General features: G+C 54.2%; 1 protein-coding gene across 1 annotated transcript in view; it reads left to right on the top strand.

The window, feature by feature from the left end:
• MTMR12 (myotubularin related protein 12) overlaps positions 1–12,609 on the top strand; it is a 38,990-nt gene extending 26,381 nt beyond the window's left edge. The window contains exons 10-16 of the mRNA XM_023744177.1: positions 333–457; positions 1,144–1,222; positions 2,242–2,312; positions 4,060–4,232; positions 7,239–7,406; positions 8,187–8,348; positions 9,869–12,609. Of these exons, the coding sequence (XP_023599945.1) occupies positions 333–457; positions 1,144–1,222; positions 2,242–2,312; positions 4,060–4,232; positions 7,239–7,406; positions 8,187–8,348; positions 9,869–10,438 (1,348 nt within the window). The 3' untranslated portion in view covers positions 10,439–12,609. The remainder of the gene's footprint in view (positions 1–332; positions 458–1,143; positions 1,223–2,241; positions 2,313–4,059; positions 4,233–7,238; positions 7,407–8,186; positions 8,349–9,868) is intronic.
• The last annotated feature ends 5,707 nt before the right edge of the window (positions 12,610–18,316 follow it).

Below are 18,316 nucleotides of genomic sequence, written 5' to 3'. Positions count from 1 at the left end.
GTGTGTGTCAGTTGTATCCCAATGAAACCGAAAAACAAAGGAGCAAAGGCATAGACTTTGGAGTTAAATTGCCTTAGTTCAAATCATGGCTCGATCAGTGTGTAAACGGCATAATCCCGGGCCGGGAAGCTGCACGCCACACACCTCCCTTTCCGCGCGCACTGCCTGGCATGGCGGTCCTGTGTGCCCGCCTCGCTCGCAGGTGGGGGTCACATGGGAGGGCACCTGCAAAGCTCCTCACACAGGTCTCGGCCGGAGCGAGTGCTCAGGAGAAATCGGCCCCTTCTAGTTCATGTCTGCCTTTCTAATCACGCATTACTTTTGATACCTAGAATTTACAGGGTCATCCACAGGCCACCCTATGAAATTGTCAAAACTGAAGACCTATCAAGCAACTTCCTGTCCCTGCCCGACATCCAGACTGCGTACTCGAAGTTTAAACAGCTGTTTCTGATAGGTGAGAGATGCTGGCAAACGTGTTCTGTCACGGAGGAAAGACACACAGCGGATCCGGTGGGAGGTGCTGCCTTGTCCCTGGCCCTTTCCCTAGCTGATGCAGGGCTGTGAGTCTCCACTAGAGTTTTCACCATCCGGGACCTGCAGGCCATCAGCCTTTGATTTGAATTTGCAGCTTTGAAGTAGTAGACGTCTGTGGGATGCGGGGCTCTGAGTCAGGTGGGCTGGGCACGGGGTAGTGGTATGCAAGGTGGATGAATGGGTATGTTTAGCGTTCCAGTGGAGGCTGGGTCTCCCCCTTGGGCCCTCATGGCACCAGGATGTACCACTTCTAGGAGCAGCAGCCTGTGGTACTTCCCTGGATCATAGGTGAGTTTGAAGTGGGAGGACACCGCCCAAGGTGTCAACCGTCTCTACCAAAGGATGCCGCTCTCCTCCTGCGCCCCAGGCGGGCGTGGCTCTGTGCCTGTCGTAGGCACCTTTTCCTTCAGCGGTAACACCTGGTTTGGCTACCACACACTCCCAGGGCCTTCCAGCTCAGAGCCATTCCCGCTGGGGTCTGGAAGCGCCTTGATGGAAACGGAGACCTGTGCCTGGACGCACGCGAGCAGCGCGTTGCGTTGAGCAGCGCAGGTTCTGTGCAGGCGTGTGCGTGAGCCACCTGACTTCTCTGCTCTTTCCCCCCAGATAACAGTACTGAATTTTGGGACACAGATATCAAATGGTTTTCTTTGTTGGAAAGCAGCAGCTGGCTTGACATAATCAGGTATTTGAAGCCATTGTTTTGCTTGTGACTTTTATAGTTCTCTAATGGTCGTAAAGCAAAATGACAGATAATGTGTTTTATATTTCACAGTTAAACATTTTGCATTTGTTATTTATCATATCTGTGCACATGGGATCAGAATGTACAGACATGCTACCTGCTCCCCAGGAGACATACTCTCGTAGACTAGGCCTTGAGAGAAGCGACGGGGGCGGGGGTGAGGCAGCCTGATCCTTCTGGGCAGCAGTGCCGGCCTCCGGGAGGAAGCGGGTGGGGCAGGGGAGGGGTGCTGATTGTGGGCTAAACACCTTTGCTCTGATCCTGGGGTGAGCGTTCTCTCAGCTGGGCCCTGTGCACTGTGGGAGGAGCCTCCCTTCGCACGCTCCCTCACAGATATGTTTTGAAGCGCTTGCTGTGCGTCTCAGAATTGGAATATGTTCTCGCAAGCAGCCATAAGTGTCATCAAGGCCCTTCTTTCTGTGGGGCAGGGGAGGTTGAGTGTCCACAAGCAGATGAAGGGTCGGGGTGGGGCCGCGCCCCTGGGCAGAGGACCGCCTGCGGGAAGCCCTGGGGATGAGTAAAGGCAAAGCTGCCAGCAGTGGCCCCGTCGCAGAGGGACTGGTGCAGCTAGGGACACGCAGGACCGCTGGGCGTGGTGGAGCTTGTCGCACACTGACCACCGGGCAGTGACCTTGAATGAAGCAGTGGGCGTGCAGCACTCAGTGGGGGTCTGGTAGGTCTCACCAGGACCCACCGCAGCCTCTGTCCGAGTTCTCACTGAGGATTTCTAGTTTAGAAATCACCTGGGAGCGTTTTTACGTCAATCTTGAGAGTCCCTTCTGGAAAGGTTGAGTTTCTAATAGGCAAACGAGTGTCTTGCAGTATCTGTTTCTTTTGGAGGTTTTAGCAAAAGCAAGTAAGACAGAAACTGAAGATCTGCGTGGACTGTCTCTAAATCTCTTCCTGTTTCGTCCCAAGCCCGGAACGAATGCCTCTTTCCTTGTCTCTTTTCCATGTAGACGCTGCCTGAAGAAGGCGATCGAGGTCATAGAGTGCCTGGACGCACAGAACACGAACGTCCTTCTTGTAGGTATGAGCCTGGTCTCCATGTTCGTGCTTGAGGCTCAGTTCTGTGGGCACAGCCGAGGCGACTGGAAGCAGTGACCCAGCTCAGGATTCTGCCCGCCTCCTGCCTGACCTTGCAGTCCTTTGCGTTGGGTTCAGTGTTTCAGCTTAAAAATAAACTCCTCCTCTTGGAACTTGGCAGATCTGTTCACGGCCCAGCAAGGAATTGTTTGGTGTCTTTACCGAAGCTCATTTTCTAATGTTTGGGATTTTGTTTTATATTAACTCAACTTGGTTAAAGTTACAATGTTTGGATAATCCCTTTTATAAAAAGAGACCCATGGTTTAATTATTATTTTTATATGTTTCTGTCCAACAACCTTGTACAGCTGCCACAGGAATTTTGTGGTGCGTGATTTCCTGTTCCTCGGGGGCTTACTCTGCTGTGGGTGGGACAGGCATAGGCATTCACCGTGTGTGAGAGCAGGTGTGAGCCGCCACACGGTGTATGGCTGGGATTGGTGAGGTCCGAGCCAAAGCACTGCTGCTGAGAGGACCATAGGTTCTTCTAGCCCCTACATTTCAAATGTCGTAGGTCGCCTCCTGCTTTCCTGCCCTCAAGCTCTTATCATTTCTCTGACACGCTGCATGGCTGCTGAGATGTAGCTTTTATGGGCAGATGGGAAAAAGTGTCTATCTGCCTGTGGCTTCTACCCCATCTGATGCTGGCTCGCTGGCCTCGGTTTTAATACATTGATTGAGCACCTACCATGTGCAGAGCTCTATGCTTCTGCCTTCTAGGAGCTGACAACCAGTTGGGAGGGTTGGCCTGAAGCGTGTTACTGAAAAAGCCTTAACCAACAGCGACAGCTCAGTCCTCACGGTGGAAAGGAGGTGGGGTGACGGCAGGTCTGAGAGGGGGAAGTCCCAGGGCCAGACTGCTCTCCCTGCTCACAGTCCCTTCTTGCTGTCTCTGACCCCTAATGCCAGTGCCATCATCCTTGTGGGCCATTTTAAAATAGCCACTGGAATTGCTCTTCTCTTTATGGAGAGGAAACCCTGGGGTGTTAGACCCTGACTTCTAATACCTTAAACACTCTCAGACAAACGCACAGATGCAGATGTGTGTGTTTATTGGCTGTGGGCCATGAAGTGAGCAGGTATTTGCTGGAGTTGTCACTGTGAGGGCTTTGTGCAGTGCCCTTCAGGGCTGGGCGGGGGGACTCGGCCACGGAGAGTTGTCTGGCCAGGCAGGGAGCCAGGCCCTCCACCTCTTAGACACACGAGCGTGGAGCACTGGGCACGTCCAGAAAGGCTCACTTTCTCCGAGCAGAGGGCTGAGGGGCTGGGAGCGGGAAAGGAGTTCCGAGGAGGGTCCGAGAGCAGCTCCTGGGAGCAGTGAGTTCAGTGACGGAGACGTGGACACGCAGCCCCGGGTGGTGAGCTTGGTCTGCAGAGCCCAGCAGGTCACCATTGCGTGTGTGATCCAGCCTCCCATGCAGCACACGGGATGCCCACGTGCTTCAGGGCCTGCCGTGCTGCGTTCACTCCTTCAGCGAGCATAGCGTGCTCAGTGCCCTGTGTGCGGGGGCCTGCTGGCCGGCGAAGCCGCCCTCTTGCACTCGGAACATCCCCTCTTTCTGTTGCCCTTGTTCTGAGGGAATTAGAGCTGGGCTGTCTATGGCAATAGACATAGTTGGGGCCCTGCTCTTGTGTGCGAGTGTGAGTGCTCTGGAGTTTTTAACACTTTTGCCCTCCTTCCTGGCTCCTAGAGGAGAATGCCTCCGACCTCTGCTGCCTCGTCTCCTCGCTGGTGCAAGTGATGATGGACCCGCACTGCAGGACCAGGGCCGGCTTCCAGAGCCTCGTCCAGAAGGAGTGGATCGCGGGCGGGCACTGCTTCCTGGACCGCTGCAACCACCTGCGGCAGAGTGACAAGGAGGAGGTGAGTGTCCTGGTGCGGCCCCTCAGTTCCTGTCGCCTGGGGCGGGGCTACTGTGTGCGGATGCACCTGGCACCGCTCAGCAGGAAGGCTGCGTGGCTCGCCGTGTGTGCGGGTGCACCCTGCGCTGCTCAGCAGGAAGGCTGTGCGTGGCTCGCCGTGTGTGCGGATGCACCTGGCACCGCTCAGCAGGAAGGCTGTGCGTGGCTCGCCGTGTGTGCGGATGCACCCTGCGCTGCTCAGCAGGAAGGTTGTGCGTGGCTCTCCGTGTGTGCGGATGCACCCTGCGCTGCTCAGCAGGAAGGCTGTGCGTGGCTCTCCGTGTGTGCGGGTGCACCCTGCGCTGCTCAGCAGGAAGGTTGTGCGTGGCTCTCCGTGTGTGCGGATGCACCCTGCGCTGCTCAGCAGTAAGGTTGTGCGTGGCTCGCCGTGTGTGCGGGTGCACCCTGCGCTGCTCAGCAGTAAGGTTGTGCGTGGCTCTCCGTGTGTGCGGATGCACCCTGCGCTGCTCAGCAGTAAGGTTGTGCGTGGCTCGCCGTGTGTGCGGATGCACCCTGCGCTGCTCAGCAGGAAGGTTGTGCGTGGCTCGCCGTGTGTGCGGATGCACCCGGCACCGCTCAGCAGGAAGGCTGCGTGGCTCGCCGTGTGATGACTTTGATGGTTTAAACAACATTGAAGCCCCTCCCAGAGGAAAGAGATGTTAATGGTAGCGAGTGTGCTAGCATGCTCTCTTCTCAGGGTGTACACCAAGGATGGATAGATAGTCCATGGTGGGAGGAGTACTGATTTGTAAAACTTAATAAAAATTAACTCAGTAAGAGAGACTCCTAGAATTTCTGCTAAGTTAGTTTTTGCAAAAAAGTGGATACTCAGGGTGTAAGTTTCCTATAGAAAATACGTGACACAGGATCCTTTTTCCTTGCACATAAACCTGTCCCAAGTAAAGCAGAGGGGGACGCTAGCGCCACCTGCTGCCAGGGCCCTGGTGATGTGCCTGTGAGTGACGCCCCAGCCTCTGCTTCTGGCCCTGTGAGTGCGGGTGCAGGAGTGTTAGCGTTAGGGTTTGGTTCTGCTTGTCTCGCTGCAGCGGCACAGGCTCCGTGACTGTAAGATTAACGATCATGGAAGGAAAAATGAAAACGGGTCCTTTCTTGAATTAAATCGCCTGCAGAGCTGCCATATGCTAGTAGCGCGCCTCGTGGTTCTTCTCACGCCAGAGAACAAGCATGTCTGTCTGCGTGCGGCGTGTTCCCGGGGACCCAGGCCTCTGTCGCTGGGCCTGGATTTCTTTCTTTCAGGCCTGGGCTGTATCTCACTGAGCTGAATGGAATTCACTGTCTTCATTCTTGGAGTGGAGTTTGCCTTTCTGGGAAATTAGTTTGAAAGCTTATGGGACTCAAATAATATGATGGGCAGAGAGAGCTGAGACTGTGGGGGAAGAGTGTGTTCATGTCTCAGAAAATAGGACCGACAGGCACGTGTCTAATGGAGAAAAAGCCCCAGAGAATTTCTGACCTGCTCATGCAGCCCTGGAGTAGTCCCCATGCCTTCTGCCCCACGTCCCTGACCGCACGGTGAGGACAGACTGTCTTCATCTGTTTCATGGTCTGGAGCATGAAATGAGGTGTGAAATAAAAGTGCAGTGTAAGTGTTTCTCAGCATCTCAACATTGACGTGTTCAAGTTTTGAAGGAAAGCTGGATGGTCTGTTTGTTATATAAATGACACAGTGCTGGACTTTGATTCAGAAGTTGGATTCCACACTCACGGCTCCTGTGAGCTGAGCGGTTCCACACTCACGTCTCCTGTGAGCTGAGCGGTTCCACACTCACGTCTCCTGTGAGCTGAGCGGTTCCACACTCACGTCTCCTGTGAGCTGAGCGGTTCCACACTCACGTCTCCTGTGAGCTGAGCGGTTCTACACTCACGTCTCCTGTGAGCTGAGCGGTTCCACACTCACGTCTCCTGTGAGCTGTGCGGTTCCACACTCACGTCTCCTGTGAGCTGTGCGGTTCCACACTCACGTCTCCTGTGAGCTGAGCGGTTCCACACTCACGTCTCCTGTGAGCTGAGCGGTTCCACACTCACGTTCCCTGTGAGCTGAGCGGTTCCACACTCACGTCTCCTGTGAGCTGTGCGGTTCCACACTCACGTCTCCTGTGAGCTGAGCGGTTCCACACTCACGTCTCCTGTGAGCTGAGCGGTTCCACACTCACGTCTCCTGTGAGCTGAGCGGTTCCACACTCACGTCTCCTGTGAGCTGAGCGGTTCCACACTCACGTCTCCTGTGAGCTGAGCGGTTCCACACTCATATGATTCCACACTCACGTCTCCTGTGAGCTGAGCGAGAGACCTGGGCCAGCCTCTGAGGGAGAGGCTGTCAGGGCCTGTCTGGCCCACCTGCAGGGCACAGGTGGCTCAGGATGAGCACGGGTGGGTGACGAGGCCCTTGGACACTATTCTCTGCTAATACTGGGCTTGCCTCTCGGTTGCTAATAAAGGAGTCGGTCAGTTAAGAAATATAATTGTGAAAAAACATTAGGAACTCTTTTTTGCTGCGTCTACCTTCTCCCCTGTTCTCTCTCTTCTGGTTCTCATTGTGGGAGTGGGAAGGGGGTATTAACAAAATTCAAAATAACTAAATACAGTTTTTTAAATAAAATCGACTAAGAAGAAGAATGGGATTCTTCCAGGGGAAGTAACATCCCACTTCATTAGGGCCCACAGTCGGTGTTTCCTGTCAGAGTGACCGCGTGCCCCTCTGCCAATGCCGAGCTGGGAGTTCCGCATCCTGGTCTCCGCATGCCCCACAGGGGGCGCTGCCGAGGGTGTCCCGTCAGGGCCTGCGACCTAGCTGAGCGCCTCCCGCTCGGAGTGGAACGGAGCCCCCTGCTGCCTGGAGACTAATGCCCAGCAGGTTCTTCCGCAGCCGTTGGGGGGCTGCCCCTGAGCTGGACGGCTGGCACCGGCCCCTTCGTGCCCGCTCAGTAACGCGTGTCTTGTCACGTAGGTCCCCGTGTTCCTGCTCTTCTTGGATTGTGTCTGGCAGCTGGTGCACCAGCACCCCCCAGCATTCGAGTTCACGGAGACGTACCTGACCGTCTTGTCGGACAGCCTGTACATCCCTATTTTCAGCACCTTCTTCTTCAACTCGCCTCATCAGAAGGAGATGAACCTGGTGAGTCCCTCTTAGGAACCGTGTGTGGAGAACTGCCTCACAAGGAGATTGCAAGAAGGTTGATGATAAAAATGAAACGGCTTTAACATGACCGTGGGCGAGCCCTGCTCCGAGTGCCTCCTGGGGAGTGTATGTAACCCCAGCACCTGGGTCTGTGTCCCGATGGTCCCCGAGGGGGAGGCGCAGAGGAGCCTTCGCTCGCCCTCGTCTCAGTAAGTGCGGGGCGGGAGCCAGTGCTGGGGTTGGGCAGTTCACAAAACTGAGAGCTGTCCTTTGTGACGACGGCCAGACGGCCAGACAGCGGCCTTCTCTCCCACTTGTTCTACGTGTGGAGCTCCTCTGGAGAACAGGCAGCCAGGCTGGTGCTTCCCTTAGTGTCCTGAGGCCATGCTGCCGGGGGCGGGGGGGGGTGGGTAGCTCTGACCCGCCTTCTGCGGCCTCGGGGTTCGCTCGAGCCGGCCCTCCAGGTGGGGTTTTGCCAAATCCCACGGTGAAGTGAGACACAACCCGGCCGCACCAGCTCCGTGACCTCAGACCGTTCACTTCAGTTTTCTGAGCCTCTGTTTCCTCAGTTGTAAAATTGCAGAAATAATAGGGACTTCACTGGTGGATGTGAAAGTGCCCAGGACAGCGACTGGCACGTGACCTCCCCGCTCCCCCCACAGCCTAGAACAGGAGCCTGAGAAGCGAGGCGTGTGGGGCTGGTCTTGGCGCAGGAGCCTCCCTGTGCCCTGTGTCCGCCCTGGCCCCGGCCCCGCCTGACCTGTGCTTGTTTTGCAGGGCAGGGAAGGTCAGGACGCACACAGCACGCCTCTGCACCTGCTCACCGTGTGGGACTGGTCTGTACAGTTTGAATCCAGAGCCCAGGCCTTGCTCCAAAACCCTCTGTACGTGGAAAAACCAAAACTGGACAAAGGCCAGCGGAAAGGAACGCATCTCAAAGTAAGGCCCACATGCCTGGCCCCTTCACCCGCCGGGCGTGTGTGGAGGGATAAACGTTACGCTGGTGCTGGAACTGTCAGCAGAGCTGGGATCAAGTGGGCTTGATCCCCTGTGGGGGGGCAGGCAGGAGGCAGCCATCAATGATTCTCTCATCACTGATGTTCCTGTCTCTCTCTCCCTCTCCCTTCCTCTCCCAAATCAACAAATATATATTAAATAAATAAATCAACCAAATAAGGGTTAGGCCTTGCCATCGCTGAGGGCCCTTACCCACTGGCCTGGGCAGTTTTGTGATCCTAACTCCGCTATCACCAGAAGTGTGCATGTCGCCACCAGGGGGCGCAGCACACACACAAAAGCTCAGCCCTGGCCACGCTCAGGGAGTTCTGGGCTCGCTCGCTGGCAGGAGAGAGGGTAGCAGGGAGGGAACGTCCACCCTGGGCCTGAGGCCCCTCCAGGGGGCCCAGCAGCAGCGGGAAGTCGTTGGCAGCTTCCCTGCTGTGAGTCCTGCCTTGGCTCCCCTGGGCCCCAGGCCACTGGGGGATGGAGCCACCGCCCACACCGAGCAGCCAGGGGCCGAGCAGGGCCTGGGGGCTGAGCAGGGCCTGGGGATTGGCCTGACTGCCCTCCCCTTTGTGGGGTCTGTGGGGAGAAATCCCGGCCGGGAGACAGAGCCAGGAGATGTAACTAGCGTGTCAGCGCGAGAACTGAGTTACTAACTAGTAAAGTCAGGACACGCCCGTCTTCACAGCCCTTTCACAGCCGCCCCAACACAAAGCACCTTGCTTGGCTGCAGGGAGAGTTACCGCGGGAAAAACAGGTGAACGCTCTCACCTTTTCCCTCCGTGCAGCTTGTCAGAGGAGAGCATCTGGCCCGTTAGTCAGTTCCTCACAGGTCTTTGGCCCCCACCTGACTCTCCACAGAGGTCCTCAAACTTCTTAAACAGGAGGCCAGTTCACTGTCCCTCAGACATTCCACACACGCGCACTGCGGGCCCGGGGCGAGTCGGCTGCTAAGCAGGACAGGCAGCAGCGGCAAAAACACCCGGCGGGCCGGATAAATGTTTTCGGCGGGCCGCGTGTGGCCCACGGGCCGTAGTTTGGGGACACCTGCTCCAGAAGAATCTTTCTGACTTAAGCATAAGCTCCACTGGCCACCTGGTAACCACAGAGTCATTTCCTCGAAGGGGCAGGACCCTCGGGTAGTTGGCCCCCTCCTCACGGTGTTCACCCGGCTTCGGGGAAACCTGCCCTTCGCAAGTGCCGGTGCCCTTGGCGCCCCTGTGACCGTGGGGCGGGGGCAGCTTCCCTCGGCGTCACAGCTGCCCTCGGCCCGGCTCCGGGCGGGTGGAATAGACATGAAGCCGCCCTCTGTGAGCATTTTCAGGAATTTGCATGCACATGGCAGTTCTGAGGGCTCGTGACTCGTTAGCCCAGGATCGGGCCCCTTTCTGTGGTGGGAGCAACGGTCCCTGTGCGGTCAGGCTAACCAGAGCTTTTCTTTGTGTTTTCTCTCAAAGCATCAGCGACAGCTTTCTTTGCCGCTGACCCAATCTAAGTCATCTCCCAAAAGAGGATTTTTCAGGGAAGAAACAGATCATTTAATTAAAAACCTTCTGGGCAAGAGAATTAGCAAACTGATTAATTATTCCGATGAGCTGCAAGACAGCTTTCGAGAGTTCTACGACAGCTGGCACAGTAAGCCCGCCGACTACCATGGCCTGCTGCTGCCTCACATCGAGGGGCCGGAGATCAGGGTGTGGGCCCAGCGCTACTTGCGTTGGATTCCAGAAGCCCAAATCCTGGGTGGTGGCGCGGTGGCCATGACGAGCAGACTGGTGGGAATGATGGAGGAAGTGCGGAGCTTACAGGAGAAAATCAACGAGAGACACCACCACCAGACGGCCCTCCCGGCCGAGGCCCCGTCCCTGCTGCGGAGCTCGGCGCGCCTGTCCTCTCTGTTCCCCTTCGCCTTGCTGCAGCGGCACTCCTCCAAGCCCGTCCTGCCCACCAGCGGCTGGAAAGCTCTGGGAGACGAAGAGGACCTGGCCAGGCGAGAAGATGAGTTTGTGGACCTCGGGGAGGTGTGACCTGCGGGCGGTGGCTGTGGGAGAGGAAGCCGAGGACTGGGACAGGCGGCCGCACGTGGACATGCTGATCGGGGCTGTGTGTCACGCTGAAGCCGTGCTGGGAGGAGGGCCAGCGGCCCAGAGCTCCCGGAGGGAACCGGGCCTCAGGAGAAGAGCCGGCTCTCTCCTCCTGGTCCTGGGAGACTATGCAATTAAACCCGTATCTCTAGCATTAGTAACTGCTCCCTGACGCACAGTATTATACGGAATCGGCCGTAGCTCGTTTACTACTAAGAAGGGCTTTGGTCAGATATTCTTGGATCGATTCTTTCTTCAGATCCTTTCGGTGCCAAGATAACTTACCCAGTCTCAGTGCAGAGCAGGTTCAGCTTCGTGTGATGTGAGTGGCGACGGGGAGGATTCAGGTGGAGCGTTGAGATGTATGGCATTCACTTCAGCACCCGCCGCATCATTCCTTCCTGCATCGCTTGCCCCTGGAAAGCGGAAGCAAGCCTCCCGGTCACCATCCTGATGGGGCAGACCAGACCGTCCCCCTCCTGCAGGGATGGCACTTTGTGTGGGGGTGCTCGGCCCGCCAACCACGCCACCCTTTTCCACGTGCTGACGCCTCCAGGTCTCTGCCTGCTCCGTCCACTCGCCCCGTCCCTCCATGCTGCCCGGCTGCGGTGCCCGTGGTCCCGGGTCTTGCTGCTAAACCTGGTTTTTACACGGGGGGACTCTCAGTCTGCCCAGAGGTGCTTCCGTTCTGGAGGCTCAGCGCGTGCAGGTGATGCTGGGCCTTTTCCTAGCGGCGTGCCCAGGCCGGGGTCCCCACCGCAGCCCCGCAGATGGTTCCCCACATTCTCTGTCCCCTGACAGGCTGGTGAGGATCCCTTCTGGCCGTGGCTTCCCAGGGAGGGGTTGAGCATCAACATCAGAAGCGATGGCTACCCTATTGTGCCTCAGCGACTTAAAAGCCATACAAGACACTGAACTGCGCTTGGTAGCCTTCTCGCACCTGCTTCTAAATGGCCTGGATTTTAAATGCAGGAAAGTCCACTTTGCAAGGACCGGATTTTCATTCTCAGTGGAACCCCGTTAAACCCACGAAAGGCAGGGGAGGAAACGTCTAAGGTTAGACGGTGTCAGCGGGAATGTTTGCCTTTTAAGTGCATTTGCTGCCCAGTGCAGAGCCCGGCTTAAGTAGCAGGTGTTAGAAACGCTCCCGCTCGTCCCGGGGCAGGAAGAAGCGTGAGGTTCTCGGTGGGCACGGAATCGTCTTCTGTCCGTACCAGACTGCTGGGCTCCCCCACTCGTGTGGACACGGGAGCCGGGCTGGGCGGAGGGCGGGACTCCTGCGCTGGGGCCAAGCACGCGCCCGGCCTCGGTCGCCTGAAGAGTCCCACTGGGGAGGTGGGCGCAGGCTTGCAGTAGCTTTCACCAGCGCACTCGTTCACTAGCCCCTCACACGCTCTGTGGGCCTCGTGCACTAGCACCAACCTCCACGTCTCTGCCCCAAGGGCCTCCCGAATCCACGACGGAGCTATGTTTGCTACCATGTTGTAGCGGGAATATTTATACAGTGGCCTCTTCAGTCTTAAGATCTTAGCAATTTTCATTCCAGAAACGCCCGGTGCGATGCTTTACACTTCACCAAGTATGGTTTAAAGGCACAAGTCATGGCCCCTGTCATAGCAGTTGAATGTGCATTGAAATATTTTTCTATGACTTTAAAAAAATTACAGTAGAAAAATAAGCTGTTATAACATGGGAGGTCATGACAATTTATTTATATTTGAAATCAGATTTCTATAAACTTGTATTTGTGTACAGAATTCTCAGTGGGTTTATATATTGTGACGTTTTTATTCAAAATTGAAATGTGGGTTATGCTTAACAGTTAAAACTGAAATGAGACCATTTGCTTTGTTTAAGATGCTGCACTGTGCACGTTTGGAAATGTACGTTAATTTACCATGTATAATATCTTGAGTTTGTTTATACCTCCAAGTTTTTACACTGAAGATAAATTAGCTTTAATTACATGTAAAACTTTTTTTTAAGGGAATAAGCTGTTGGGCTAAATCTGTATAAATGTGCTTTTTATTTTTTGAACGTACAATGGAAGTTTACTTGTATCTCACTGCACCATGTCTGACTGCAGAAATTAAAGCACAATTTACCAGCAAACATACTCGGTGTGGTTGATAAAACATGGAATAATTACTTTCACACATTGTGTGTGTGTGTGTGTGTGTGTGTGTGTGTGTGGTTGGTGGGTTGGAGGTGGTGGAAAAATCAATAACCAAATATTTAAATTTCAAATGGTGACAAAATACTGTGAAGAAAATAAGACAGGGAGGGGGCCTGTTGCAGTGGCTGAGGGACAGTTTTAGATCTCGAAGTGAAATGCCAGGGCGCTCTCTTCGGGGCCGTTTAAGATGAGGATTGTGTTCTCCGGCTGGAAGAGCTCCGAGCGCAGGTTCACCGTGAAGGGAGAGCCCTCGGCGGTCCTTCCGAGGGGGTCCCCGCGAGGCTGCGAGCCGCGGGCGCAGACGGCCTTGTCAGCAGCCTGGCCGGGCCGGCACCTGTGTGCGTGCGTGGGGAGGAGGCCCGTTTCTCCGGCCTTCCCTCCCTGCAGCCCTTTCCCTTCGTCAGGACAGGACATCCCCTCTCCCCTCAGGTCACCAAGCCGGACCCTGGAGGCCCCGCTGCCGCCACGTCCTCGCGCGCTTCAGTTCTGGTATTTTATTCGTCTCCCAGGAGTGGCCGGGACCCACGGATGAGCAGGCTCTGGTCCGGTTTCCCTCATGGGGGTGACAGCTCCTGGCCCCCGGGGCCCTGGCGTGTCTCCCCTGAGTGTCTTGTTCCTTGGCTTCCAGGTGAGGACGGGGGAAGACGGAGGGGCGGGAAGAGGGGCATTTCCCATGGGGGGAGCGGGGACAGGACGGGCGGGGCGGGGCCCCTGTGCCTCCCGGGTCACCTCCTGTCCTGGACGGCCGGGCAGGGCGGGCCTGGACGGCAGCCGCTTCCAGGCCCTCCTGGGGCTGTGGTCAGCGTCACTCAGCAGGAGAGTCTCAGCTGGCATTGCCCCTGGGCTCTGGAGCATTTAGGAAGGCAGCCCTGGCAGGACAGGGAGAGCTCCCAGGACCGTCCCCATCACAGTGCAGGGACAGGGCCTAGTGACAGGCCTTCCACACACTCCTGCAACCTCCCAACACACACACGCACACACACACACACACACACACACACACTGTATATATATCTCATCCTTAAAATCTTAGGATGGGGGTGGAATGCGTCCCAGTGCTCACACATGAGTATGTGGATAACCAGGCCAGTCCTGGGTGATTCCAAAGAACTGACGTGTCATTTCTACGCTGAAGAGAAGTCATTTGTTGGGGTGGTGGTTTTGTGTCTTTAAAGGCACAGACATCTTGGCCTGCTTTGTGGTTCAGGCCCAGGTTCTTCTTTCTTCTTCTTTCCTGTTGGCCCTCCTATGACCTGCCTGCCTTTGGCAATGAGAGCAAGTGGCGTGTCTGTCACCTGGACGTCTGTCCAATAGCGTTTGACCTGCTAAGGAAAACTTCCCGGTTTTGTAAGCCCCATAGTTACCACTATGGACAATCCTCGCGCCTTTTGCAGAAAAAAGTGAGCAGAGACCTTCAAACTGCAAACCTGAGACCATCAGGCTGTCGCCGCCTGCCTGCTGCTGCCGAAGAGCTTCTGAGTGAGTCGTGCACTCGGAAACCCTCTGGCCTGGCTGCCTGTGGACTCGAAGCTGGGGTTCTAGCCTGCTCGTCACTAACCATTGGGATCCTTTGCTCCCATAGGGAGGCCTCTTAGAATTGCCTGACTGCTTGCATCACAGGCCTACGTTGGAGAAGCACCTGCATCGTCGCTACCTGATCAGATCGGGTCGATCAGGTCAACCGATTGGACTACATTGATTAGTTCAGCCAATTGGATTAAGTTGATTAGATTTAGGAGAATGAGAGAAGCGAGAGATGAGAGAAAATTGAGAGAATGAGGATTGATTAGATTAGCCAATTAGCTCAGCTTTTGGGGGCTACGCTCTTCAGAGGACCCCTTCATCAGAAAATCCCTGGCAGCCATTCCCTGTGGTTCCTTTGGAAGTTCTCACATGTGAGTATGTTAGGGGCAGGATTAGGGGTAGGGGTAGGATTAGGGGTAGGATTAAGGGTAGGGGTAGGGGTAGGGGTAGGGGTAGGGGTAGGGTTGACTGTCAACTACGGAATGCCTAGGAGCCACCGTGCCGCCGTGGCTTTGGGGGAGACTCCTTATCGATGTTGACACTTTTCAGAAGTGTGCAGCCCTGGATCTAACCTTGAAGGATTCTCCAAATAGGATTGTCCATGGTCTGCTGGGGCTACCTTTGGGGCTCACTGAGGAAGTGGACAAAGTCCACGAGTAAAGCGAGCCCAGTAGGAGTGTGTTGGGAGGGCAAATGTAGGCATGCAAGACGACAGGATCAGTTCCCCACCTCCTCCTGTATGAGCGTGTCGTGGAGGAGGGCCTGGTCTACACGTGGGCTCTGTCACTCAGTAATTATACGAATATCGGCAAATAACCGCATCTCTCTCTCTCTGCATCTCAGTGACCTGATCTTTAAAGTGGGGAAAATAACACCAAATTTGTAAGCTGTCTTCTGGATTAAGTGGAATGCTGGGAGAGTGTCCGGCCCAAAGAATGTACAACATCCAGAGTGAATCCTAAGATAAAGTATGGACTTTGGGTAGTGTGGCCATGTAGGTCCGTTCTTGGTAAAAAGGAAAAGAAAATAGCGCTCGGGGAGTGGTGCTGATAATGGGAGAGGGTATGCATGTGTGAGAGGAAGTGGTGTATGGGAAACCTCCGTACCGCCCTCAATTTTATTACCAACTTAAAACTGCTCTAAAAAATTAAGTTTATTTTAAAAGCACATGCGGAAGAGAGAGAAAAGAAAAAAAAAAGATGTACAATGATTCAAAGAAAAAAATACTTCTAATAATAAATTTAATAGAGCAGAAGTTCAGACACACTTGAAAAATAATTTCAAGATATTCTATTAAACATTCCCCAAAGAATAATTTGTGCTTGGCTTAAAAAAAAAAAGAAATCGTAGGTTACTTACTTGGCAATATCATTGAATTAGATATTATTTCTACCTACAGTTTCCAAACATTCAAATCTCACCCTGTGAAATTCCCTTTAAAAATAACTGTCCGTAAAATTACAGAAGTGGTCCAGGTGTTACCAAGTAACAGCTGGTTTCAGAGATGAATCAGACTGTCCAAAGTTAGAAGTTCATGTGCGATCTTTCGGGGAAGGAGAGAAATCTGATGAGACAAAGTACCGTAAGAAGCGTACGTGGGATCCCAGGACACCTGAGCGGGGTCAGCCCCTCCCCAGCCCACGTTCCACCTTCAGGCCGACCACGTCGCCTGCTGCCACCTCTCAAACACCACTTCATTGTCTCAGTTAAAATCCATTGTATGTTCTCCATCAGGAAGCCCTGAAGATCGATGTTTGTCTGTCAGTCCTCATTTGATTTCTTTCTTTTTAAAAAAAATATATTTTTATTGATTTCAGAGAGGAAGGGACAGGGAGAAACATCAATGATGAGAGAGAATCATTGATGGGCTGCCTCCTGCATGCCTCCCTCCCACTGGGGATGGAGCCAGCAACCTGGGCATGTGCCCTTGATTGGAGTCGTACCCGGGACCCTTCCTCCGCAGGCCAGTGCTCTATGTACTGAGCCAGAACGGCCAGGCCTCATTTGATTTTAGAGCTCATGTCTGACCAGCTACCAAGTTTTAACATTTTTCTGGTGACAAGAAAAGCAGACCGGCAGTTCTTACTTCCTTTCTTCAGCCTCAGCCTGGAAGGGGAAAGGAAATTCTAAATGTAGTGACCACAGTTCAGTCATTTGCTTATCGATGGAAGAAGGTGCCTCTGAGTTTAAAAATAGCCCTTGCCTGGCGTCTGGTGATCCACATCTATTCTTGTCTCAGCTACCAACTCGCCCTGTGACATCTGATAAGACACTTCCCCTCTCTGCTCTGTGGGATTGGCGGGGGGAGTGGGCGGCGTTCTAAAATACCTTTCGCGTCTAAACCCTGTGATTCACTTCTCAGAGGAGTCCCTTCTTTCCCACACAGAGGCACTTGTCACTTGTCAGTTTGCGTTCCTGCCCAAACCACTGCAGCTCTCGGCCCTGCAATCAATCCACCTTGGACCTTCCTCACAGATTTAACTTCCTAAAACACCATTTTCCTTGTTCTTTTCTGACCTAGTGGCTGGCGGTGTGACTTCGATCAGGCCATAGTCCAGATCAGGGGTCCTCAAACTACAGCCCGCGGGCCACATGCAAATACAAATATTGTATTTGTTCCCGTTTTGTTTTTTTACTTCAAAATAAGGTATGTGCAGTGTGCATAGGAGTTTGTTCATAGTTTTTTTTAAAACTATAGTCCGGCCCTCCAACGGTCTGAGGGACAGTGAACTGGCCCCCTGTTTAAAAAGTTTGAGGACCCCTGGTCCAGATCTTCCCAAGTCACCTGCCAGTGGAATTTCTCCCCAGGCCAGTCACCTACGGAATCCACCGTGTTGCTCCCGTCGGCCTGGCTCACTCATGAGCACAAACACGCCCTGAGGGTTCTCCTTGCTCCCCGGTGCCCGTGCCCTGCACCTCGGCCTCTCTAACTGGAGTGCCCTCCTGGTTCCTTGCTGCCCACTCACATTCCACATCCTCCACAGAGTCTATTCGAATGACCCCAAACCAGAAACGCTCCATCTCGCAGCTGAGCTCTCGCATCACAGGAGGAGACCTGAGTGTTGATAGTGGGGGCTGCCAGCCCTCAGGGACACAGGGCCGCCAGGCTCGGTGCCTTGGCTGGAGGGGCCCCGCCCTGCACTCCCGCAGTCGCCCTGCTGAAATGTTTCCAAAAAAGCAGTGCGGAGGTGCCCCAGCCCAGGCTGGGGGGCCTGCCCCTGACTCACGGGCACCGTGCTTGCCCACACGGCTTGCTGCGCACCCCTGGGGTTCTCTGGGGAGGAGCAGCCGGAACGTTCCTGAGAACTGACAGCCCAGGAGGAGCCCTCAACAGGTACAGGATGAGTTTGTGGATAAACACCCTGCTTTCCTGGTCCCTCAAGGAGCACCGTCCTGAGGAGGGTTCCCCGCAGCCTCCCGGAGGCCTCCAGGGGCCTGGAGTCCCAGTGGCCCCCATGGGTAACCCGCCCACGACGTTCCCTGTAGACCTCGTTCTGCCCAGTCTTCCTTCTCCATTTCCCTATCGGAGCTTTGGGAGGTCAACGTCTATATAAACTACTCCCACCCAGATACTTGTACTGGGGTCTGCTTCTGAGGAAAATGGATAGGTTTTCTATATATTTTATTTGTTTAACTTTTTTCTTTTGCCTTGGTTTGATATACATACTTTATTTTTTTTAAAATATATTTTATTGATTTTTTACAGAGAGGAAGGGAGAGAGAAACATCGATCAGCTGCCTCCTGCACACCCCAAACCGGGGATGTGCCGGCAACCAAGGTACATGCCCTTGACTGGAATCCAACCCGGGACCCTTGAGTCCGCAGGCTGACGCTCTATCCACTGAGCCAAACCGGCCAGGGCTGATTTACGTACTTTAATCCTTTGAGAAAATTATGTCATTTATACTTGCAAATTTGCTGATAAATATTTGTGCATTATGTTCTCTTACAAATTAAGAAGTTTCTAATGTAGGTTCTTTGTTTTCACTCCCAAATTCTGTACTGTCTTTTACTTCATTCTCCCGGTTTTATTTACTACACTTCTAGGAATATCTAATTCATTTTTCTTTTCAATGAGTCACCTTTCAGTTCTGTTGATCATTATTTCTGACTTTGGGTT

This window comes from Myotis lucifugus, unplaced genomic scaffold, assembly GCF_000147115.1.
Source record: "Myotis lucifugus unplaced genomic scaffold, Myoluc2.0 scaffold_434, whole genome shotgun sequence".
Taxonomy (NCBI): Eukaryota; Metazoa; Chordata; class Mammalia; order Chiroptera; family Vespertilionidae; genus Myotis; species Myotis lucifugus.
Note: the sequence above shows the minus strand (reverse complement) of the source record. Positions and strands in the feature narration are given on the sequence as shown.